We start from the raw sequence: 18695 nt of genomic DNA, 5'->3' as shown, positions 1-18695 counted from the left end.
GATTTTAATCTAGGATCCCGTGGGCTAGGTGATTGCTTTGGTTTCTTAGATTGTTCTGCTGAGGAGTTTCGCTTTCGTCTCCTTTGTTCGCGAAACTCCTCGGCTGAATCGTCTTTCCCTTCCAGCAGGAGAGACTCTCGCATCTCCCTGTGGATGGCAGCATAGAGGCGCAGCATGGCTGTAAACAGCATCTTGCCCTCGAGGTGCTTACACAGCACTGTCCTCTCTGCCTCGGATTTTGATATCAGCTTGTTCCATATTACACCGTTTCCGTTTGTTGAGGGCGAATTATGGATAAGCTGTCCGATCGTTTGTAGTCCTTTCCCCAGTAGTTCAATGTCTTCCTGGCAGTCAGGATTACTGAGTTTTAAGTTCACGTGGTTTCTCTCGAACGAAGCCACTATTGCGTTCCATCGTGTTTCGCACGATGTCGCCTCCGCCATTTTGACCGTTGCAGACGGGACGGCCACCGCCACCGATGCACTGGTAACAGAATAGTCACTAGGTGGCTATAGAGGAGCACTCAAGATTATGGTCACCTGGGACCTCTCAAACTCCTTCCGTAACGTCTCCCGAACTCCTACTCAAACAGACAATTACTCAAACAGACAATCTCTCACAAGTTATGTACCAGTAAGAGAGTACACCTAAACAGACAATCTTTTCAGTCCCATCCGAAGAACTCCGACGCTCTCGCTACCAATCAATCAGCTCGGTACACCACAAAAACCTTATTGACACCACAAAAATTTTCTCTGAATCAATCCGAATCAATCTTTTTCGAATCTCCTGAATCTAAGCCACAAAAATTTTTCATCGTACTTCACAGGATCATTTTTCTGAATGTCACCCACGATAAACAGAGTTCATGAAAATTTGCAACCTTTAATAAACTGCCTTACTGAAATTCAGTCAACATCAAATGCAGATCAAACCATTGCAGAAGTGACAGGAATTTTAAAATACCTGAATGATGATAATTTCAAGTTTTGGTTAGAGCTTTTTCATCAGATTATGCCTCCTGTTGAAATAATTTACAACCAAATGCAATCTCGAGTGTGTTTAAATTTAATGAATATACGACAAATTTCATAACTGCTATTTTAGAATTGAGAAACTCAAAGTACTGTGAGAATCCTTCAAAGACTCTCATGGCAGAAGCTAAGGAAGTGCGTGACTGTATATGTGTTGATATAATGGGCAGATATTCTTCCACTAAACACTTAGTAGCTGCTAAATTGTTCAACAAGAAATGCAAGAGTGAATATCCCACAGAAGAGATAGTACTGACCACTGAAACATATCCCATGATTGACAAAGAAAAGCTTGAAACTGAACTAAAAGTATTCTATTGTAGGTCTGATATTCATGAATATTGCACATTAATTGAGCTGCTGAAATTTATCTTGGAAAATAATATAGATGATGTTTTTAGTGAAATTACGAAACTGATAAAACTCCTCTTGACAGTTCCCATGACTACATCAGAGGCAGAGCGCTGCTTTTCAACATTGAAACGAATAACAACTTTTCTAAGAAGCGCTATGAATTCAGAGAGACTAAATGCGCTTGCAGTGCTTTCAATGGAGAAAAATTTCCTCAGTTGTCATCCAGAGATCAAAGAGAAAATTAGTGATCTTTTCTCGTAAATTAAAACAAGAAGAATGGATATCATTTTTAAATGAATAGATTAAGCTTGAACTGTAACAATTTGGGTTAAAGTAAGTAAAAAAAATGTATTTGTTTCTTTTAGGATTTTATCAAGTTTCTGAATAAATTTTATTTTTATACATGTTTGTTTCCTTTTGTACAATTTTAAAACAAAGGCTACAAATTTTCTGTAGTAGCACCCCCACTAATTTTAGCTACGAGCCGCCACTGCTCAACAGTCAACAAAATAGAGCTCCTTCTACCCCAGCCTCAGCATCTAAGAAATTCATCCTCAATCGATCCAAATATATTGTAGCGTGTTTTTGCCACTGAACACGCAGTTCGGATTGTTAATTGGTTTATTTAACAACCTACAATTCTCGGCTACAATTAATTATAACACTGTTGCGGGGTTTAACACTTTATAACCTTATTCGCAATAATCTCTTCACTCTATCTTCAGTCGTCTACACGTATTCACAGTATAGGAGCTATGTAAGTGTCCTTGTATCACACATTCCCAATTGCACGATTACACACACGTCCGGTTCTTCTTTCCGCGACTACTACTATACTCCAACTGTGTCACTCCTAATCACACACTGACTGAATGCTGACTCACTTCCAAATGTCTTCGGCGGCTGTTCAAATTCAACTGACAACAACTGAACTCGGCGAAGACCACATTTTTAACTCGCCTCGGAGGCAGTACAGCTCTCTTATAGTCTCAGAGTTTACCTGTTACGTAATCGGTACCGCTGTTGCTTGACGCAGTATTACGTCACCGCGGGGAGAGGGGCGAGGTGTTGACGTGCCTATTACCATTGTAACGATAGCGCTACGATGCCGCCATGTACCGCTGGGGAGGGAGGTGGTGTCCTCCATAGCGCGACACGTCACAATATTTCAACAGACTCTGAGGAATCAGTCCTTATGAAGGGTTTGAATTTTTCAGTAACACGTCCACACTCGAACTTGGATATGGCATGTGCGGTGGAATCTGTTGTTTCGAATCTTCCACAGACTAAGGGCATGGAATTCGGGTGGAAAGTCAGATCCATGTTAGAGAAGTCGAAGTTTTCCGAACCTAACATGACCACGAAGGAACTGAAAGCCGTGAAATCTTTGAGACTTAACAAGGAAATTAGGATTCTTCGAGTAGGCAAAGGCAACTGCACTGTGGTTTGGACGAATCCAAATATAAGGATAAGTTAAACACATTGCTAGGGTCAGGGTTTTACGAAACCTTGTCCAAAGACCCTACAGCTAACTTGGAGAGGAAAGTACAGAACCTCCTTTCTAAATACAAAACCACTCTTCCGACCGATCTAAAACACAAGCTGACTTCATACCACAGCAAACCTCCACATCTGTATGGTCTGCCCAAGATTCACAAAGCGGGTATTCCACTGAGGCCTATAGTTAGTTCGATTGGTCCCCCTTGCTATGCACTGGCCGGCTTTCTCCATAGGATACTCAGTCCTTCTGCTGGTAAGTCCGACTCTTTCGTTAAGAATTCGGCCTACTTCGTACTGTTATTAAAGACTGTTAACCTTCATTCTCAAGATATTCTCGTTAGCTTTGACGTTGTCAGTCTCTTCACTAATGTACCAGTTGACGAAGTCCTACAAATCATCGAAAACAAGCTCCACGACGATGTCACACTGACGGAACGGTCTGTCTTGCAGGTCGAAGCCGTCATGAATCTGCTGGAAATCTGTTTGAGAACCACCTATTTTCAGGTCGACGACAAGTTCTTCCAAAAGAAAGATGGCATGGCTATGGGAAATTCTCTCTTGCCCATCGTTAGCAACATCTTCACGGAGCCTTTTGAAAAAACCAGCTCTTGACTCAGCACTGTACAAATCATCGTTGTGGCTGCTGTACGTGGATGACAATTTTGTAGCCTGGCCTCAAGGTCCAGGGAGATTACAGAATATCTTCGACCACCACAATAGTTTAAGGCCTTCCATCTGCTTCACTATGGAAACTGAGTCAGACAGTGCAATCTCTTTTCTGGAAGTTCTGGTCATCAGGGAAGAGACGGCACTAGTCACACAAGTCTACAGGAAACGCACCAACACAGGCTAATACCTCAATTTCAATTCTAACCATCCGCCACATGTAAAAAGAGGCTTAATTAAAAGTCTCCATGACAGAGCCTCCACCATATGCCAAGATCGACGAGATTTGGTCAAAGAAATTAACAACCTGAGACATGATCTTCAGTTGAACGCTTATACCAAAGGCTTCATTGACTCGGTCATTAATTCCAAGTGCAGTAGTCGTCCGAAGAAAGAGAAAACCCCTCTGTGTTCTGTATATACAAGGCGTGTCCCAAAAGTCATGAAATATATATATATATTGTAGCGTGTTTCGTGTGTCACGCTACAAATAACTTCACGCCGTTGTCCCAATATAGCGAATTTATTTCTTTCGCTCGTTTACACACTTTACAATCATTCCAGTCTGCAGTGTCACAATCACTGCTCACGATAACTCGGCCGACACGGGACTGTCCTTTCTGGCGGTTGTTCCAAACTTGATTCTTAGACGGTTGCTATCCCAAGACTTTCTTCTCCGAAGGCTGATCCGAGACTCGAGACTTCTCGTCGAAACTGGGCTTTTATAACCTTGGCCGCTGCTAGGCAAATGAATCCTCTGTTATAACCATGGAGACTCCTGTTAGAACTACAATGGAGCAATTGTTATTTCCTATGCAACGGTCTATTCTAGTGTTTCCATAGAATCGTCTCTTCTGGATTCCAGACACGTTACAATATATTATAAATTTATTGATGATCTCGGTACAAAGTGTTAATATTCTTCAAAGTACTGTCCATGAGCATCTATACATTTCTTCCACCGACTCTCCCATGCCCGGTACGCCCCCTCAAAGGCCTCGACGGGAACCTCATTTAAAGATGTTGTCACGGCCGCTTGGATAGCCTGAAAGCTTTCAAAACGGCGTCCTTTGAGTGCAGTTTTGATCCTCGGGAACAAAATGAAGTCGGCCGGAGCTAGGTCGAGGCTGTAGGGTGACTGCGGCAGCGTTGCCACGTGGTGCTTCGCCAGGAACTCACGGAGGAGCAGAGACGTGTGGCTGGGCGCATTGTCATGATGCAGCCGCCAGTTGGCGGCGATGTCTTTTCACACGCGGATGACCCTTTTCCTTAATCTTACTAGAACATCCAAGTAGTAGGGAGCGTTGACGGTCTGTCCTTGGGGTAAAAACTCTTTGTGGACCACATCCTTGGCGTCGAAAAAGACGATGAGCATTGTTTTCACTTTGATTTGCTCATCTCCTTAAACTTCTTCACCCACCTTGTAACTTGCACATATGATAGAGCAGACTCCCCGTAGGCTTGCTTAAGCAGTTCGTGAGTTTCGGCAGCTTTTTTTTTAGCTTTGTGCAGAACTTGACCGTCCAACGTTGTTCGAAAAGTATCCGCCATCGCGCGCCGTGACGTGGTCACAAAACACAGGTGCACTAAATCAGCGATACTGACGCCTCCGATACTCGAGCAGACTGACCTTGGGCGCGCTGTGAAGCTAAAGGCCTTCCCCCCTAACCCAACCGGTCCCAGCGCGCTCAGACCAGTAGGAGCGCGGGCAAGAAATATATTTCATGACTTTTGGAACACACCTAGTATTCAATATATGAAGGGTGTTTCTGATAAGTCTAAACGGTTAGGTAATCGGTATAATATTAGGACCATCTTCCATACGAAACACATTCTTAGGAACTCTCTTATGAAAACCAGACCGAAAAGAGACCCGCAACAGACGGCACAGTGCGCCTGTTGCATTCCTTGTTAATGGAGCAGAAGCTACATTGGCGAAACAGGCAGACTTCTGGCCGTGCAGCTCTGGGAACATAGGCATAACCTCAAAGAAGGTCTTCTAGAAAAATCTAAACTGGCTCAACGTGCCTATGAAGAGGGACATAGGGTAGGCTGGGATGAAGCTAAGATGTTGGATATTGAAAGCCACATCGGGTATAGGAAATACAAGGAAGCGGCCCATATGGCATGCTCGGCCAACCCAATTAGCCAACCTAGTCTGTTTCCACTCAAAAAGACAGGGCATTGAGCACATTCAGCAGTCAGAATCAAATGGAACTCATTTGCACGGCTGTTTTGTAACATGGGTCTAGGTTCATTTCCGGTCAGCTCGAAAGTTTAGCAACAGCAATCAACAACAATATATTGTAGCATTCTACAAAACTGAAGCATGCCACACAGCAAAACTCTATTGCTGTTCCTTTAGTCTAAATCCATCTCTGATGCTCTATAATTTACTGCACCCATCAACATGTATGCGCAGATATGTCTTCAGATGGCTCCGCTGACTGAATTACTTTTTACATACATCACAGCAAAATGGTTTCTCTCCACTATGTATGCACTGATGTGTCTTCAGAGTACTCTGCTGACTGAATGACCTTCTACATACATCACAACAAAACGGCTGCTCCCCACTATGTATGCGCTGATGTGTCTTCAGAGTACTTTGCTGACTAAATGACTTATTACATACATCACAATATAAAGGCTTCTCCCCGCTATGTATGCGCTGATGTGTTTTCAGATGGCTCTGCAGACTGAATGATTTATTACATGCATCACAACAAAACGGCTTCTTCCCACTATGTGTACGCTGATGCCTCTTCAGATCATTCTGCTGACTGAAAGACTTTACATACATCAGAGCAAAATGGTTTCTCTTCACTATGTATACATTGATGTATCTTCAGTTGACTCTGCTGACTGAATGACTTTTTACATACATCACAACCAAATGGCTTCTCCCCACTATGTATGCACTGATGCTTCTTCAGATGACTCTGCTGACTGAATGACCTTTTACATACATCACAACAAAATGGCTTCTCCTCATTATGCATTCATCAATGTGCTATCAGAACCTGCTGACTGAATGATTCACCACACTCATCACAGGAATATTGTTGATCTTCACCATGTACAGGTTGAACTTCATTCAAATTACCCTGGAAAATGAGAATAAATAACATGAAAAATCCTAACAGGAAGAGAAATGAGTATGAAGCTTCAACACAATGAGATGTTCAATTAGTAGCATGAGAGTGGTAATAGAGGGGAGGGAGGGACAGAGAGAGCACCCCCCTGTGCTTGTGTGCCTGAGCCCATCAGCATGTATGGAGGTTTCTGAGTCAACAGACATTAAGCTGCACTGCCACTGTTGAAGAAATTCCAAATTAAATAAAATTATGCATTTGTAGGGCTGGAGAGGCATATAATTAATAGTGGATAGGCTCCATAAATGAAATAACAATAAAGGGTGAGCTAAAAAATGATACTAAGAAAGGCTGCATGTGGCCCAGAAAAATCCCCCCAACAATATATCTAAATATATATGCATAAAGGGCCTCAAAAGAATAATAGCATACTGTCAATTCAATAGATATGTCCACCCTGATACCATGAGCAAATCCATATGTGTCACCTCCAAGGTTGCCGCACAGGAGTCCTTGACAGTGTAAACTTTTGGCTTTTGCCAGAAAATGGCCACTTCTTCTGGATGTATGAAATGGTATTGGGAACACCACACTGTGTAGAAGCAGGAGTGCGAACTCCTTGCAACAGTTACAAATGTTCATAAAATTTATACAGAAATATTCAGTCTACACAGCAATATTCTATATTTAAAGCAAGTATACACTATCAATATCAACATTTGGTTATATTGATGCAACAAGTTTTAACCCTTATAATGGGTCATCATCAAGTGTACAATGATACCAGACTCAGTTGGTGAATTTCATTTAACAATTTGCAACTAATTCTTCAACAAGGATCCATATTGTGCACTTGAGTGTTTTTAAATGTATAAATTTAGTCTTCCAGTTAAAATTTTAAACTACTCAGACAATAGAATTTAAAAATTGACTAAAGATTAAATCATAAAAAATTAAATTGTACTAAAATGGAAATGAAATATTTTGTGATATCTCTTTAAAACTTTGTGACCGCTACGTGTTGACGTTATTTTCTGGTAGCAGAAGTGAATATAGTGTGGGGAGCCTGTGTATCGGGATTTTCTCACAAGAGTTAGGTCATGTGACATTGACCTTACTATCCTCTTGTGGAACTTATGCTCATTATTCTGTATGTCACCCAACAAGGTGTTTATTAAGAGTGATCTGTAACAGTTTTCTATTATTATAAGGAGAAGCTTGTGAGTGAGTTATTAAACTCACTGTTAGCTTATTAATTATATGTACTTACATATTGTAACGTGTTTCGTTACTGAAGACGCCGTAGAGATGGTTAATTGGTTTATTTAACAATCTTCAAATAACGGCTACAATTAATGGTAACACTGTTACGGGTTTCCACACTTTACAAACCCTACAACAAAATCTCTTAACACTGTCTTCAAGAGTCTTCAAGTATTAATACCGTGGGAGCTATACAAGTCTCCCTGAATTACACACTTCGAGTACAACTGTACTACAGCACTCACTATGTCTGGAAAGTACACAATAAGTCTTCCGCTGGCTGACTTCTTAGTTATCGCACACTCGCAGGCTGCTATGTTTCAACTCGGCGACTGTGTTGCTAGCAACGCTAGCGGTAGTAACCGTTGTAACTACCGTAATAATCCTGTTGCGTCACCGTTACGTTACCGTGCGGAGGAGGGGGAGGGGAGCGCTGACTCACCCGCCGCGTCACTGCTGCTGGTGGGGGGGGTTCTCGTTTGCGCAACATGTCACAATATATTTGATTTTCTTATGATGATATGTGTACGGGCTGCTCCCTGTGTTGGTGCTGTGGCTATGTTGTAGCGGTTCTACTAGCGGTTCTAGACTACTTGCTTGGGAGATATCTGTATATGTGGGTATGTTTGTGTAGAGTTGAATGGTATGAGATAGGGGGGAGTATAGTGTGAGCGGTTGAAGAGATGGGGAAGGGGTTGGGTTATCTGGTGTGATTTTACTAGAATGTTGAATATGGGAATATGTATTTCTGTAAATATATTGTTCATCTGTAGACCTTTCTCCGTTATGTCTCATATATATAACATCTTTCTAATGCGTTGAGTTTGGGATCTTCCTTTATATACTACTCTGTCCAAAAAGTATCCGACCTTGAGCCAGGAACACAAAGTTCTGTATCTGGGTGGTTACAGTACCCGATCGCCTTCAAAGTAGGCCCCTTGTGACTCCACGCAGTTAGTCCAGCGGTCCTTCCATCGCTAGAAGTAATTCTGGAAGGATTCCTTTGGAATGGCGTGCAGCTGCGCCGTCGCGTTCTGTATGATGTCATTGCGGTTATCAAAACGGAGCCTTTTAGCGGTGTCTTCAATCTTGGGAACAGCCAGAAATCACAAGGAGCCATGTCAGTAGAGTAGGGAGCCTGGCGAACATGCGGAATGCCCTGATTGGCCAGGAAAACCTGGATCAGGTGTGATAAATGAGCTGAGGCGTTGTCATCATGCAGCTGCCAGTTGCGTGCGTCCCAGAGGTCCGGTCTCTTGCGCCGAACTGCATCACGAAGATGGCGGAGGAATTCTTGGTAGTACTCCTTATTGACAGTCTGGCCTAGTGGTGCGTACTCATGATGCACAACATCCCGGTAATCGAAAAAAAAAATCAGTCAGTATCACCTTCACATTGCTCCGAACCTGTCGTGCTCTTTTGGGCCTCGGGGATGTTGGATGCTTGCATTGTGACGCCTGGACCTTGGTTTCCGGGTCATATCCGTACACCCACGACTCGTCACCAGTGATCAGAGTCTTCAAGAACTCAGGATCCCTGTTGGCGCACTCCATCATGTCCAGCGCGAACTCAAGGCGGAGTTGCTGCTGCTCAGGCGAAAGCAGCTTGGGCACAAATTTAGCCGTCACTCTTCGCGTGCCCAAATCCTCAGTTAAAATTGTGTTTGCAGAACCTCTGCTGATCCCAACCTCCTCATCAGTAACTTCATGGGTGGCCAAACGACAGTCCTCCATGATCAGTGTACGTACTTTTTCAATGACATCAGAATTTCGGCTCGTTGACATTCTCCCAGAACGCCGCTCACTGTCCGCCGACATACAGCCATGATTAAAGCGGTTGAATCACTCTTTAATTTGAGTGAACCCCATTGAGTCATCGCCGAAAGATTGCTGAATTTTGCGAATTGTTTCCGCTTGGGTATCTCCAAGTTTCTGACAAAATTTAATGCAGTATCGCAGCTCCAGGGATTCTGTCGTCTTGAGCGAAACGAGAACACGACGAACACGTGTTACACCACTTCGCTATCTGGCAGCCACAGACGTATCCGGCAGTGTTGCGAGTCAGCAAAAATCACGCATGCGCATGAAAGTCCCTTCTACCACTACGCTCAGTTTCCCAACCCCATTAGCCATTACTTACAGCGGAAAAAAATAAAGTAAGTTACTTTTTGGACATACGGTATAATACTTTCATGGTCTGGTGCATTGTGCCAAATGTATATCCAGCTTACAAAATGCATTGTGCGAATATAAATATAAATGCTATCAGGACTAATGAACATTCTAAATTCATTTCTGCAGTTGGTTTCTACAGTGTATCACTGAAGATGAGATTCATCTAGAAATGACATTCTTTTTCTGACGAAGCTGGGGTTCACTTGCAGGGATACATAAATACAAAAAATTACTGCTACTGGAATTCACAGAATTGATCGAATCCACATCTAACCCATGAAGTATGGCTCCATCCAGTGAAAGTTGGAGTTTGGCGTGCTGTAAGGGCAACAAGGATTGCTCTACTGCGTTTTTTAACGGAACAATTAATTGTGAAAGATATGTACAGGTCATTCTCAGACAATTCGTTTGAGCGTTACAAAAGCAGCAAGGCTGTATGACTGGTTTCAGCAAGACTCAACTACTGCCCAAACTGCACGCATATCTATGCAGGCTTTGCCTGGTATCTTAAGGGACAGAAATATTGGCAGTGGTATTTGGCAGGCACATTCACCTGACTTTTAATTCTTAGATATTTCTTCTGTGGTTCTTTGCAGGACAAAGTTTAAAAGAGTGTGGGAACATGCCACATATCACACTATTTCTACAGCGCTCACTTTTTCAACATCACGCGCGCTAACCAATCAAATTTGCAAGTCAAAGTCAAAGTCAAAGTCAAAATCAAAGTCATGTTACAACTGACGGTCAGTCAGTCTGTCTGGTCCTGTCCATTTGGGGCGCCCTCTCTGACGAGAGGTCGGGTCTGTCATTTGTCAGTCAGTCTGTATTAATAAGTCCACTGTCTGTATTTACATAATTTACAAATCCACACTTGTACCTTCTATGTACAATATATACAAGGCCTCTGTCAACCCAGGCATTGAACAGCAGATTATGCCCTATTGCTAGCAGTAGTCGCTATCACGACAGTCTAGTCACTTGAACGGTCGTATGCCTTACCGCCGCCACNTGAAAAGGGTGGGGGAAAGGACTGAACCTTGTGGCACCCCTGCTTGCATTTCCCTTGGCGTTGATATTTCGCCTTCAACAGAGAACCTGAATTTACGTTTAGATAGAAAGGACCCAATAAGCTTGATCAAAGAGTTGGGGAATTCCAATTTTGATAATTTAAACAGCAAGCCTGAGTGCCACGTGGTATCAAAGGCTTTTTCGATGTCCAAGAACACTGCAGCCGTAGACATTTTTTGTTGAAATTAAGGGTCACGTAGTCCGCCAGCCTAATACATTGCAATGTCGTGCTGTGACGTGCACGAAAACCAAACTGACTTGCGTTGAGCAGGCCTCTTTCTTCAATATGTTTATGGAGGAATTTCAAAATTGCTTTTTCGAATAGTTTTCCTGTCGTGGAAAGGAGGCTGATCGGACGTAAATTTTGAGGAATTTTAGGTCTTTACCGGGTTTGGGTAAAGTTATTACTTTTGCTTTCTTCCAAGTACTTGGAAAGTGAGAAATCCGAGAACAATGATTAAATAGATGGGTTAGATGTACCAGTGGTCTCCTTGGAAGGTGCCTGAGGCATTCATTTAGGATGCCGTCAATTCTGCAGGCCTTTCTTAGTTTCAGAGATTTTATTAATTTCTGAACGTCACATGGTCTGCTCCATAGAGGGGGGGGGGTTCATCCACGGCTTCCAGCAGATCTTGAACTCTAGCCTCCACCCGCTCTTCATGGTTTTCATCGCACAGGTCATGCGGCGTGAACTGAATTTCAAATAATCGCCAATTTCGTTGGCTTTTTCAGAAGGATAAAATTTAAGACCAGAAGAACCATGAATAGCAGTTGGTGCCCTTTGCCCGTCTCTCCTAATGAGAGATTTCGCAATGGGCCAAATAATCTGAGGTGTGAATTCAGCGTTAATTATTTTTGTTTCCCACCGTTCAAGTCCTTTTTTCGAGTCATTCGCCTGATTGATTTGGTGACCCAATTGACTGCCGTTTTACACGCTGGTTCCCTGGTTTCTTGCCACAGTTTTCGTAGCCTCTGTTTATATTTTATCAAAAGATCTAGACCAGGAAGATCGTTGTTAATGTCCGAAAGTGTAATTTTACTTGTCGACAGCCTATATGCCGAAGCAATAGAGGCTGCTAAGTCACGTGCCACTTTATCGGCTTCTATCCCCGAATGAATTTCTAGTTTAGGTGATATTATTTCAGAAGCGAGGCTGTGAAACCGTTCCCAATCTGTAAATTTTTCAATGTGTTCGGAAAGATTCCTAATTTTAACGTGATCCAGTATGTGGAATAGTATTGGTAGGTGATCTGAGTCCAAAATATCAGAGCCGATGACATCTGACAATCTGATAGTTTTGTGAGCCACAATGTCTAACAGGTCATCATTTCCCGCAGGGGAATAATGAGTGGGCAGTGTTGTGCTGAGATTTTCAAACCACTCCTATCAAATAAATCAACGAGTTCAAGCCTGAGGGGTTTGAAACTCTGTTATTCCATAAGGGATTCTTAGCATTCAAATCACCTGCCAAAATAGACATTCGTCTGAAGCTTAAAAGCTTAGTGATGTCAGCATCACCCCAGGCTTTGCCTGGAGAATTATAAACGGCTGCAAGCAGTACTTCGCTATTACCAATTGGTATGCAGACCCCGTCTCTTCTTCTGAAACAAGGGGTGGTAGGTCTACATGGTGATGGGGGAATGACTTTTCTTACTTCAACTGCAGTTGCGCCTTTTCTTCCCGACTGGAGGTCGATTCTTTAAAAGTGGTAATTTTGAATAAAGACCCCTCATGAGGTTCCAGATGTGTCTCTGAAAACCGGGCCACATCTACCTGTAGGTCTTGCAGCTGTTTATTGAGCTCATAGCGCTGCTTCCCAATGCTGTTCGTATTAAATGCAATGGCTTTGATGGGCCTATGTACTCTAGTGGCAATTTTTTCAATAGGTTTAGAACAGTTTTAATAATGGCCATTATTTTCCCCTCCTCGGAAACTGCACCACTGACCTCTGTCATAATCTGCTCTACTACAGTCACTACTCTCAGCATATTGTCGAGAGATGGACTGTTTACATGAGTAGCCTGAGTTGACTGACCTGTTTTTGTTCCTGTATAAGGATCGGGACGCCCTGTGTCGTGGCTTCTGGTGGGACCGCCACTGGAAATTGGAGAGTCTGAGGTCGCTAGTCCTGCGATGTGCTGCCACGGAGCGCCGCCGCGGAGACTCCAGGGGTAACGATATTGGAGGAGAACATCCTTCCCGTTGTAGTTTTGGGTGCTCTCTGCGATTTCCTCCTCTGCAGTTCCTCCCTGGCGTGTCTGCAGCCCCCATAGTTGGCGGGATGGGGCTTCTCTCCTTCCTTCAATTCGCAATTGCAGCAAGCTGGAGTGGAGGCAGCGTTCTCCTTCTCTGGACACTATTTGTGCAGTTGACCATCCCCACACCACATGCAACCGGGAGGTTGCTTGCAATTGACCCAGACGTGGCCAAACCTTTGGCAGTTGTGACATTGCGTAAGGACACTCTGTGCTCTATATACCTCAACGCGAATGGAAATGTGGCGAAGGGTTTGAAGACGAAAAATTTCTTGTGATTTTACCTTCCGGGGTAGGGTGATAAGGAATAGGGGAAGGTTTCTTGCTATCCTTTCGTCTGAAAGCGACCCGCGGGTGTTTGTTCTTCTGTTTGACGCTATCCATATAAAATCCCATGGTAATCAGTCCATCAGATATAACATCCGCAGGTGTATTTTGAGGGAGGTGACTGGTTACAGTCTTTATGGGTTTGTATATTAATGATTCCCCCCAAACTCATGGTTTTCACTTGGCCCTCTTTGCGGACGACACCTGTCTATATGCGACAGATCGCAAGAAGGGTTTTATTGTTAGAAAATTCCAGCGCTTTCTCTGCTCAATGGAGACCTGGTGTGAGCTCTGGAATATAAAAAATAATGAAGATAAGACTCGGGGGGTCTACTTCTCTCGTGGTCGTCGACCGCCTGAGTCTTGTCTTACTCTAAATGGAAGAAATATTCCATTTGTAAATAGTGCAAAATATATAGGGGTAACCTTCCATAAGAAAGTGACGTGGAGGTTTGACATAGAAATGATCGAAGCCAAGACCTTCAGAACATTCATTAGAGTATATTCCCCCATTCAAAAGTTAGCGATTGAGGCTAACATTAAACTGACCCTCCGTAAAGCTCTTATTAGATCCGTAATGACCTATGCTAGTCCCGCCTGGGAGTTTGCGACAGACACCCATCTAGTTAAATTGCTGCGCCTGCAAAACAAAGTTCTCCGCACGATTAGCAATTTTCCAAGGCGCACACCCGTCCGCGAATTGCACATGGCATTCAAAATTTCATACATACAAGAAACCGGATTCATGCTCTAACCCTTTATTGAAAAATAATCAGACAATCGAAATATTATCCTCTTCAATGTAGTCCCCTCCCCGATCCCTACACCGCTCCATACGAATATTCCACTGTTGGAAGCAGTGCTGCAGGTCATCTTGTGTTATGCTCTTCAAAAGTTGCGTCGCTTTTGCTTTCACTGCATCCACGGACTCGAACCTGGTCCCTTTGAGCGCAGACTTGATTTTCGGGAAGAGAAAAATGTCGCACGGTGCTAGGTCCAGAGAATACGGTGGATGTTCCATCGCTGGAATGTTGTTTTTTGCAAAATACCTCTTCACAGATAGCGCGATGTGTGCTGGCGCGTTGTCGTGATGAAGAACCCATGAGGCATTCTTCCACATATCTGGTCTCCTTCGTCGCACACATTCACGGAGTTTCGTCAAAATATTTTTATAATAAACCTGATTGACATTCTGACCTTCAGGCACCCAATCAATGTAGATTACCCCCCGGATATCGGAAGAAACAATCATCATTGCTTTGAATTTGGACTTGCTCATGCGCGCTTTCTTCTTCCTAGGGGATTTGGGGCTCTTCCAATGCATGGATTGTCGCTTAGTCTCTGGATCATATTGAAGAATCCAAGTTTCGTCACACGTAATTACGTTTTGGAAGAAATCAGGATCATTTTCAATGTTTTCAAATGTCAACACAGCAATTCACTCGATGTTCCTTTTGCTGCGGGGTAAGGATATTTGGCACCACTTTAGCACACACCTTTTTCATTCCCAGATCGTAGTGCAAAATCTGTCTAACACTTTCCTTATTGATGTTGGTAAGTTCAGAAATTGCTCGAATACTCAGTCGACGATTTCTTCGAACAATTCTAGCGACCTTCTCCACATTCTCTGGAGTTTTCGCAATGGAAGGAGGGCCCGATTTTGGATCGTTCCCGACGTTTTTCTTACCCTTCATAAACTTTGAAACCACTCGAAAACTTGCGTGCGAGATAGACACTGATCACCATATACTTCTGTCAACAAATTGTAAGTTTCAGTGGCAGATTTTCCAAGTTTTGTGAGGAATTTGATGTTAACACGTTGTTCTACATTAGCACTCAGCATTATTCCGCCGGAGCTCAGACACACGATCCGCTTCTAACAATGGTCGCGGCCAGACTAACAGATGCGCGTGAATAAATCTTTTTGTGTGACGGTAGAGGGAAGTGAACGGGTCAATGCCCTACCCTCCTCTTCATCATCGACGTGGTCGGAAATGAGTCATAAAAGTAATCCGGTTTCTTTATTGCCGCAACTTGTATATGATTACATAACAAAATTATGCAGGCAACAAGCAGAAGTCATACAATATCATGATAATGAGAATGTTCGCAACATTGTACAAGGCGAAGCCAGCCACAGGAAGTATAAGGGGCTTAAACTTGGCGGCTGTCAGGCATACGACCGTTCAAGTGACTAGACTATCGTGATAGCGATTACTGCTAGAAATAGGGCATAATTTGCTGTTCAATGCCTGGGTTGACAGAGGCCTTGTATATATTGTACATAGAAGATACAAGTGTGGATTTGTAAATTATGTAAATAGAGACTGTGGACTTATTAATACAGACTGACTGACAAATGACAGACCCGACCTCTCGTCAGAGAGGGCGCCCCAAATGGACAGGACAGCAACTTTCACAAAGAAGAAAACATCTGGTCATGAGCCCCAGCCGGGGCTCGACAACAAGACAGACAGACAGACTGACCGTCAGTTGTAACGTTACTTTGATTTTGACTTTCACAAGTCAGTCAGTCTATATTCAGTTTCACATCAGTCTACAAAAAGCACGCTTCGTCGCCAGTGCTCGATCTTCGGAGGCATCGGCACTTCGCTGCGCCAGGCATGACTGCCATGGCTGTCCGGCGGTCACACCCGACTCACTGGGCAACTTTGCCGCCTCGATTCGCCGGTAGTCATGTCCGACACACTGGGCAACTGGCGTAGCTACCGCCTCTCCACTCCAGCGACCGCGCTCGACAACCAGACTTTCATCAGCAGCTGCCGCGCTGCGAACAAGCAACCTCCATCAACAGCCGCACTGCGGCCAGTCAACACACCACAACCAACCTCTCTTTCTACCGGCATACTTAGCGCTACTTCACCGGCCAAACATCCCAGCAGTCAACGGTCCTTTTCAGGACCTACAAACTTTTCCAAAGGAATGGGTTATCATTGGAGTAATGACACGACACAAAACCCCACAACGGCAAAACCCAGAAGGAAGAACTAAAAAAATCATAGGGAAATAGCAAAAATTCCGGCACAATAACTTTAAGGGTTAAACAGAACCCTTCTGCTGGTGCAAGGAATGTCTAATTGTAAGGGGACAGCATTTTCAATAACTTCTGTGACCTGTGAATTTTATACTTCATTCCAAAGTAACTGGCCACGGGCATACTGATTCATTGGCAAAATTTGTATGTACCCTGCAGCCAGTGGTGCATCAGTTGTTATGAACCGGACGAGAAAAGTAAGAACCTCCATCTATATGTAGATGTAGAAATTTTCTTTGGTGTTCATTAATATCTTTCTTTGTGTGTTTAATTACATCCACTGTATATTCCACTTCACCATAATTGCGTCCATATAATCGTATTAGGATATGTTGCCAATGCCAGTTCTTCACTACTGATTTCTACACCTCTTACGCATTCTCTGTAACTAATGTTTAGTCATCTTTCTGTCTAACCAAAAACAACAACAATATCTGTTATGCAAACCAATCACCTGACAGCCGGCACAGAGGCAACTTCAAACGTGTCAGGTATATCCAATTTACTTCAAAGAAAGGGCAAGAGGCAACAAGTGTCTATAATATGTCACACATTGTCACAAATCATTAGTTATCCTAAATTCCTGGTACTCATTTCTGATAGACTATGAGTAAACCCCAGGGCCTAGTGCGCTGGAAGGATAAGCGCGGCCGGTGCGTAAGGTTGACAACCTTACCGCCATCTTTGAGCCATTTGTCTAGATAGTGTGGGACCCTCAACATCTCACAATCCTATGGGCCTTCACGGCCTGGAACCGAGATAGCTTTACTTTTTTAATTTTAGTTATCCTAAAGCAAATCCTCAACACAATGACACCTCTATGTTATTACACGGATACAAACTGCAAGTGTGGCAGGAAATAAATGATAACCTTCAGCATTTATAGATCCTGGGAACGCTATGATGTAGTACGAAAGCACTGCTTAGTACAGTGGTTCTCAAACTGTGGGGCACTAAGCCCGGGGGGGCCTAGGGCTTGAAAGGGGGGTGCAGCATACTTTCATACAGATAAAATTTAAAACTGCACAAAATCAATTAGAAAAGTAAAAAAAAATAAAAATATATATAGAAAAACTTTTGATGAGTACAGGTTTTAATTATCATGAATTTCAAAGTAACTAATAATTAGTCTCTTTCCCGGTAATTATAAAACTCGTATGCCAGAGACAGCGTTGATAGTTTGGCAGCAGCCGCATCCTCTGAAATCCTCTGACGTCTAGACTTCTTAAAATGCTGTGTGAGGAAATGGGTGCCGAACACACTGCTCTGTTGTTTCTTAGTGATGCTCGATGGCTTTCAAGAGACAACGTATCAAAGAGAATGTTTAAGCTGAGACATGAGGTGTTTTCTTAATGGGGAAAATCACTCACTGGCAGACAGTCTCAGCAACAATGATTTTTTTATTGAAAATGGCTTACCTCACAGATATATTTGAGAAACTAAATGTCCTCAACACTTCACTTCAAAGGAATGAGGCAACTGAACTTTCTAGGAATGACAAATTGAAGGCATTCGTGAGAAAATTAGAGGTTTGGAGAAAGAGTATGGAAAGTGACACGCTAGACATGTTCCCTACTCTGGTGTCAATGGTACAAGACACTGATAATCCAGTGCTTCCAATGGACATAAAAAGCTGCCTACTTGATCATCTCATAATATTGAAAGTTCACTTCGAAAAATACTTTTGCAATGATTTTGATAAATTNACAAAATAAACTGAATAAAACGTCAAACATACCATGACTTCTATTTTGATAAAGAAAAACAGGCTGGGGGCTGAGAGTATTTTCTCTTGTCAAGCGGGGTTCAGAGGTAAAAAGTTTGAGAACCCCTGGCTTAGTGGATTGAACAGACAACGAAATTGTGAAAGATTGTTCCTGCTATGGAATTTACCGAAAACATTC

General features: G+C 43.1%; 1 protein-coding gene across 1 annotated transcript; it reads right to left on the bottom strand.

Moving 5' to 3' along the window:
* Positions 1 to 4: 4 nt before the first annotated feature.
* Positions 5 to 619, bottom strand: LOC111870681. The gene is made up of 2 exons (XM_023863146.2): positions 115 to 619; positions 5 to 80 (listed from the first exon to the last, which is right to left on the bottom strand). Exons 1-2 carry the CDS (start codon positions 441 to 443, stop codon positions 5 to 7), a joined length of 405 nt encoding a protein of 134 aa, XP_023718914.1. The 5' UTR covers positions 444 to 619.
* Positions 620 to 18695: the final 18076 nt, after the last annotated feature.

This window comes from Cryptotermes secundus, unplaced genomic scaffold, assembly GCF_002891405.2.
Source record: "Cryptotermes secundus unplaced genomic scaffold, Csec_1.0 scaffold3244, whole genome shotgun sequence".
Taxonomy (NCBI): Eukaryota; Metazoa; Arthropoda; class Insecta; order Blattodea; family Kalotermitidae; genus Cryptotermes; species Cryptotermes secundus.
Note: the sequence above shows the minus strand (reverse complement) of the source record. Positions and strands in the feature narration are given on the sequence as shown.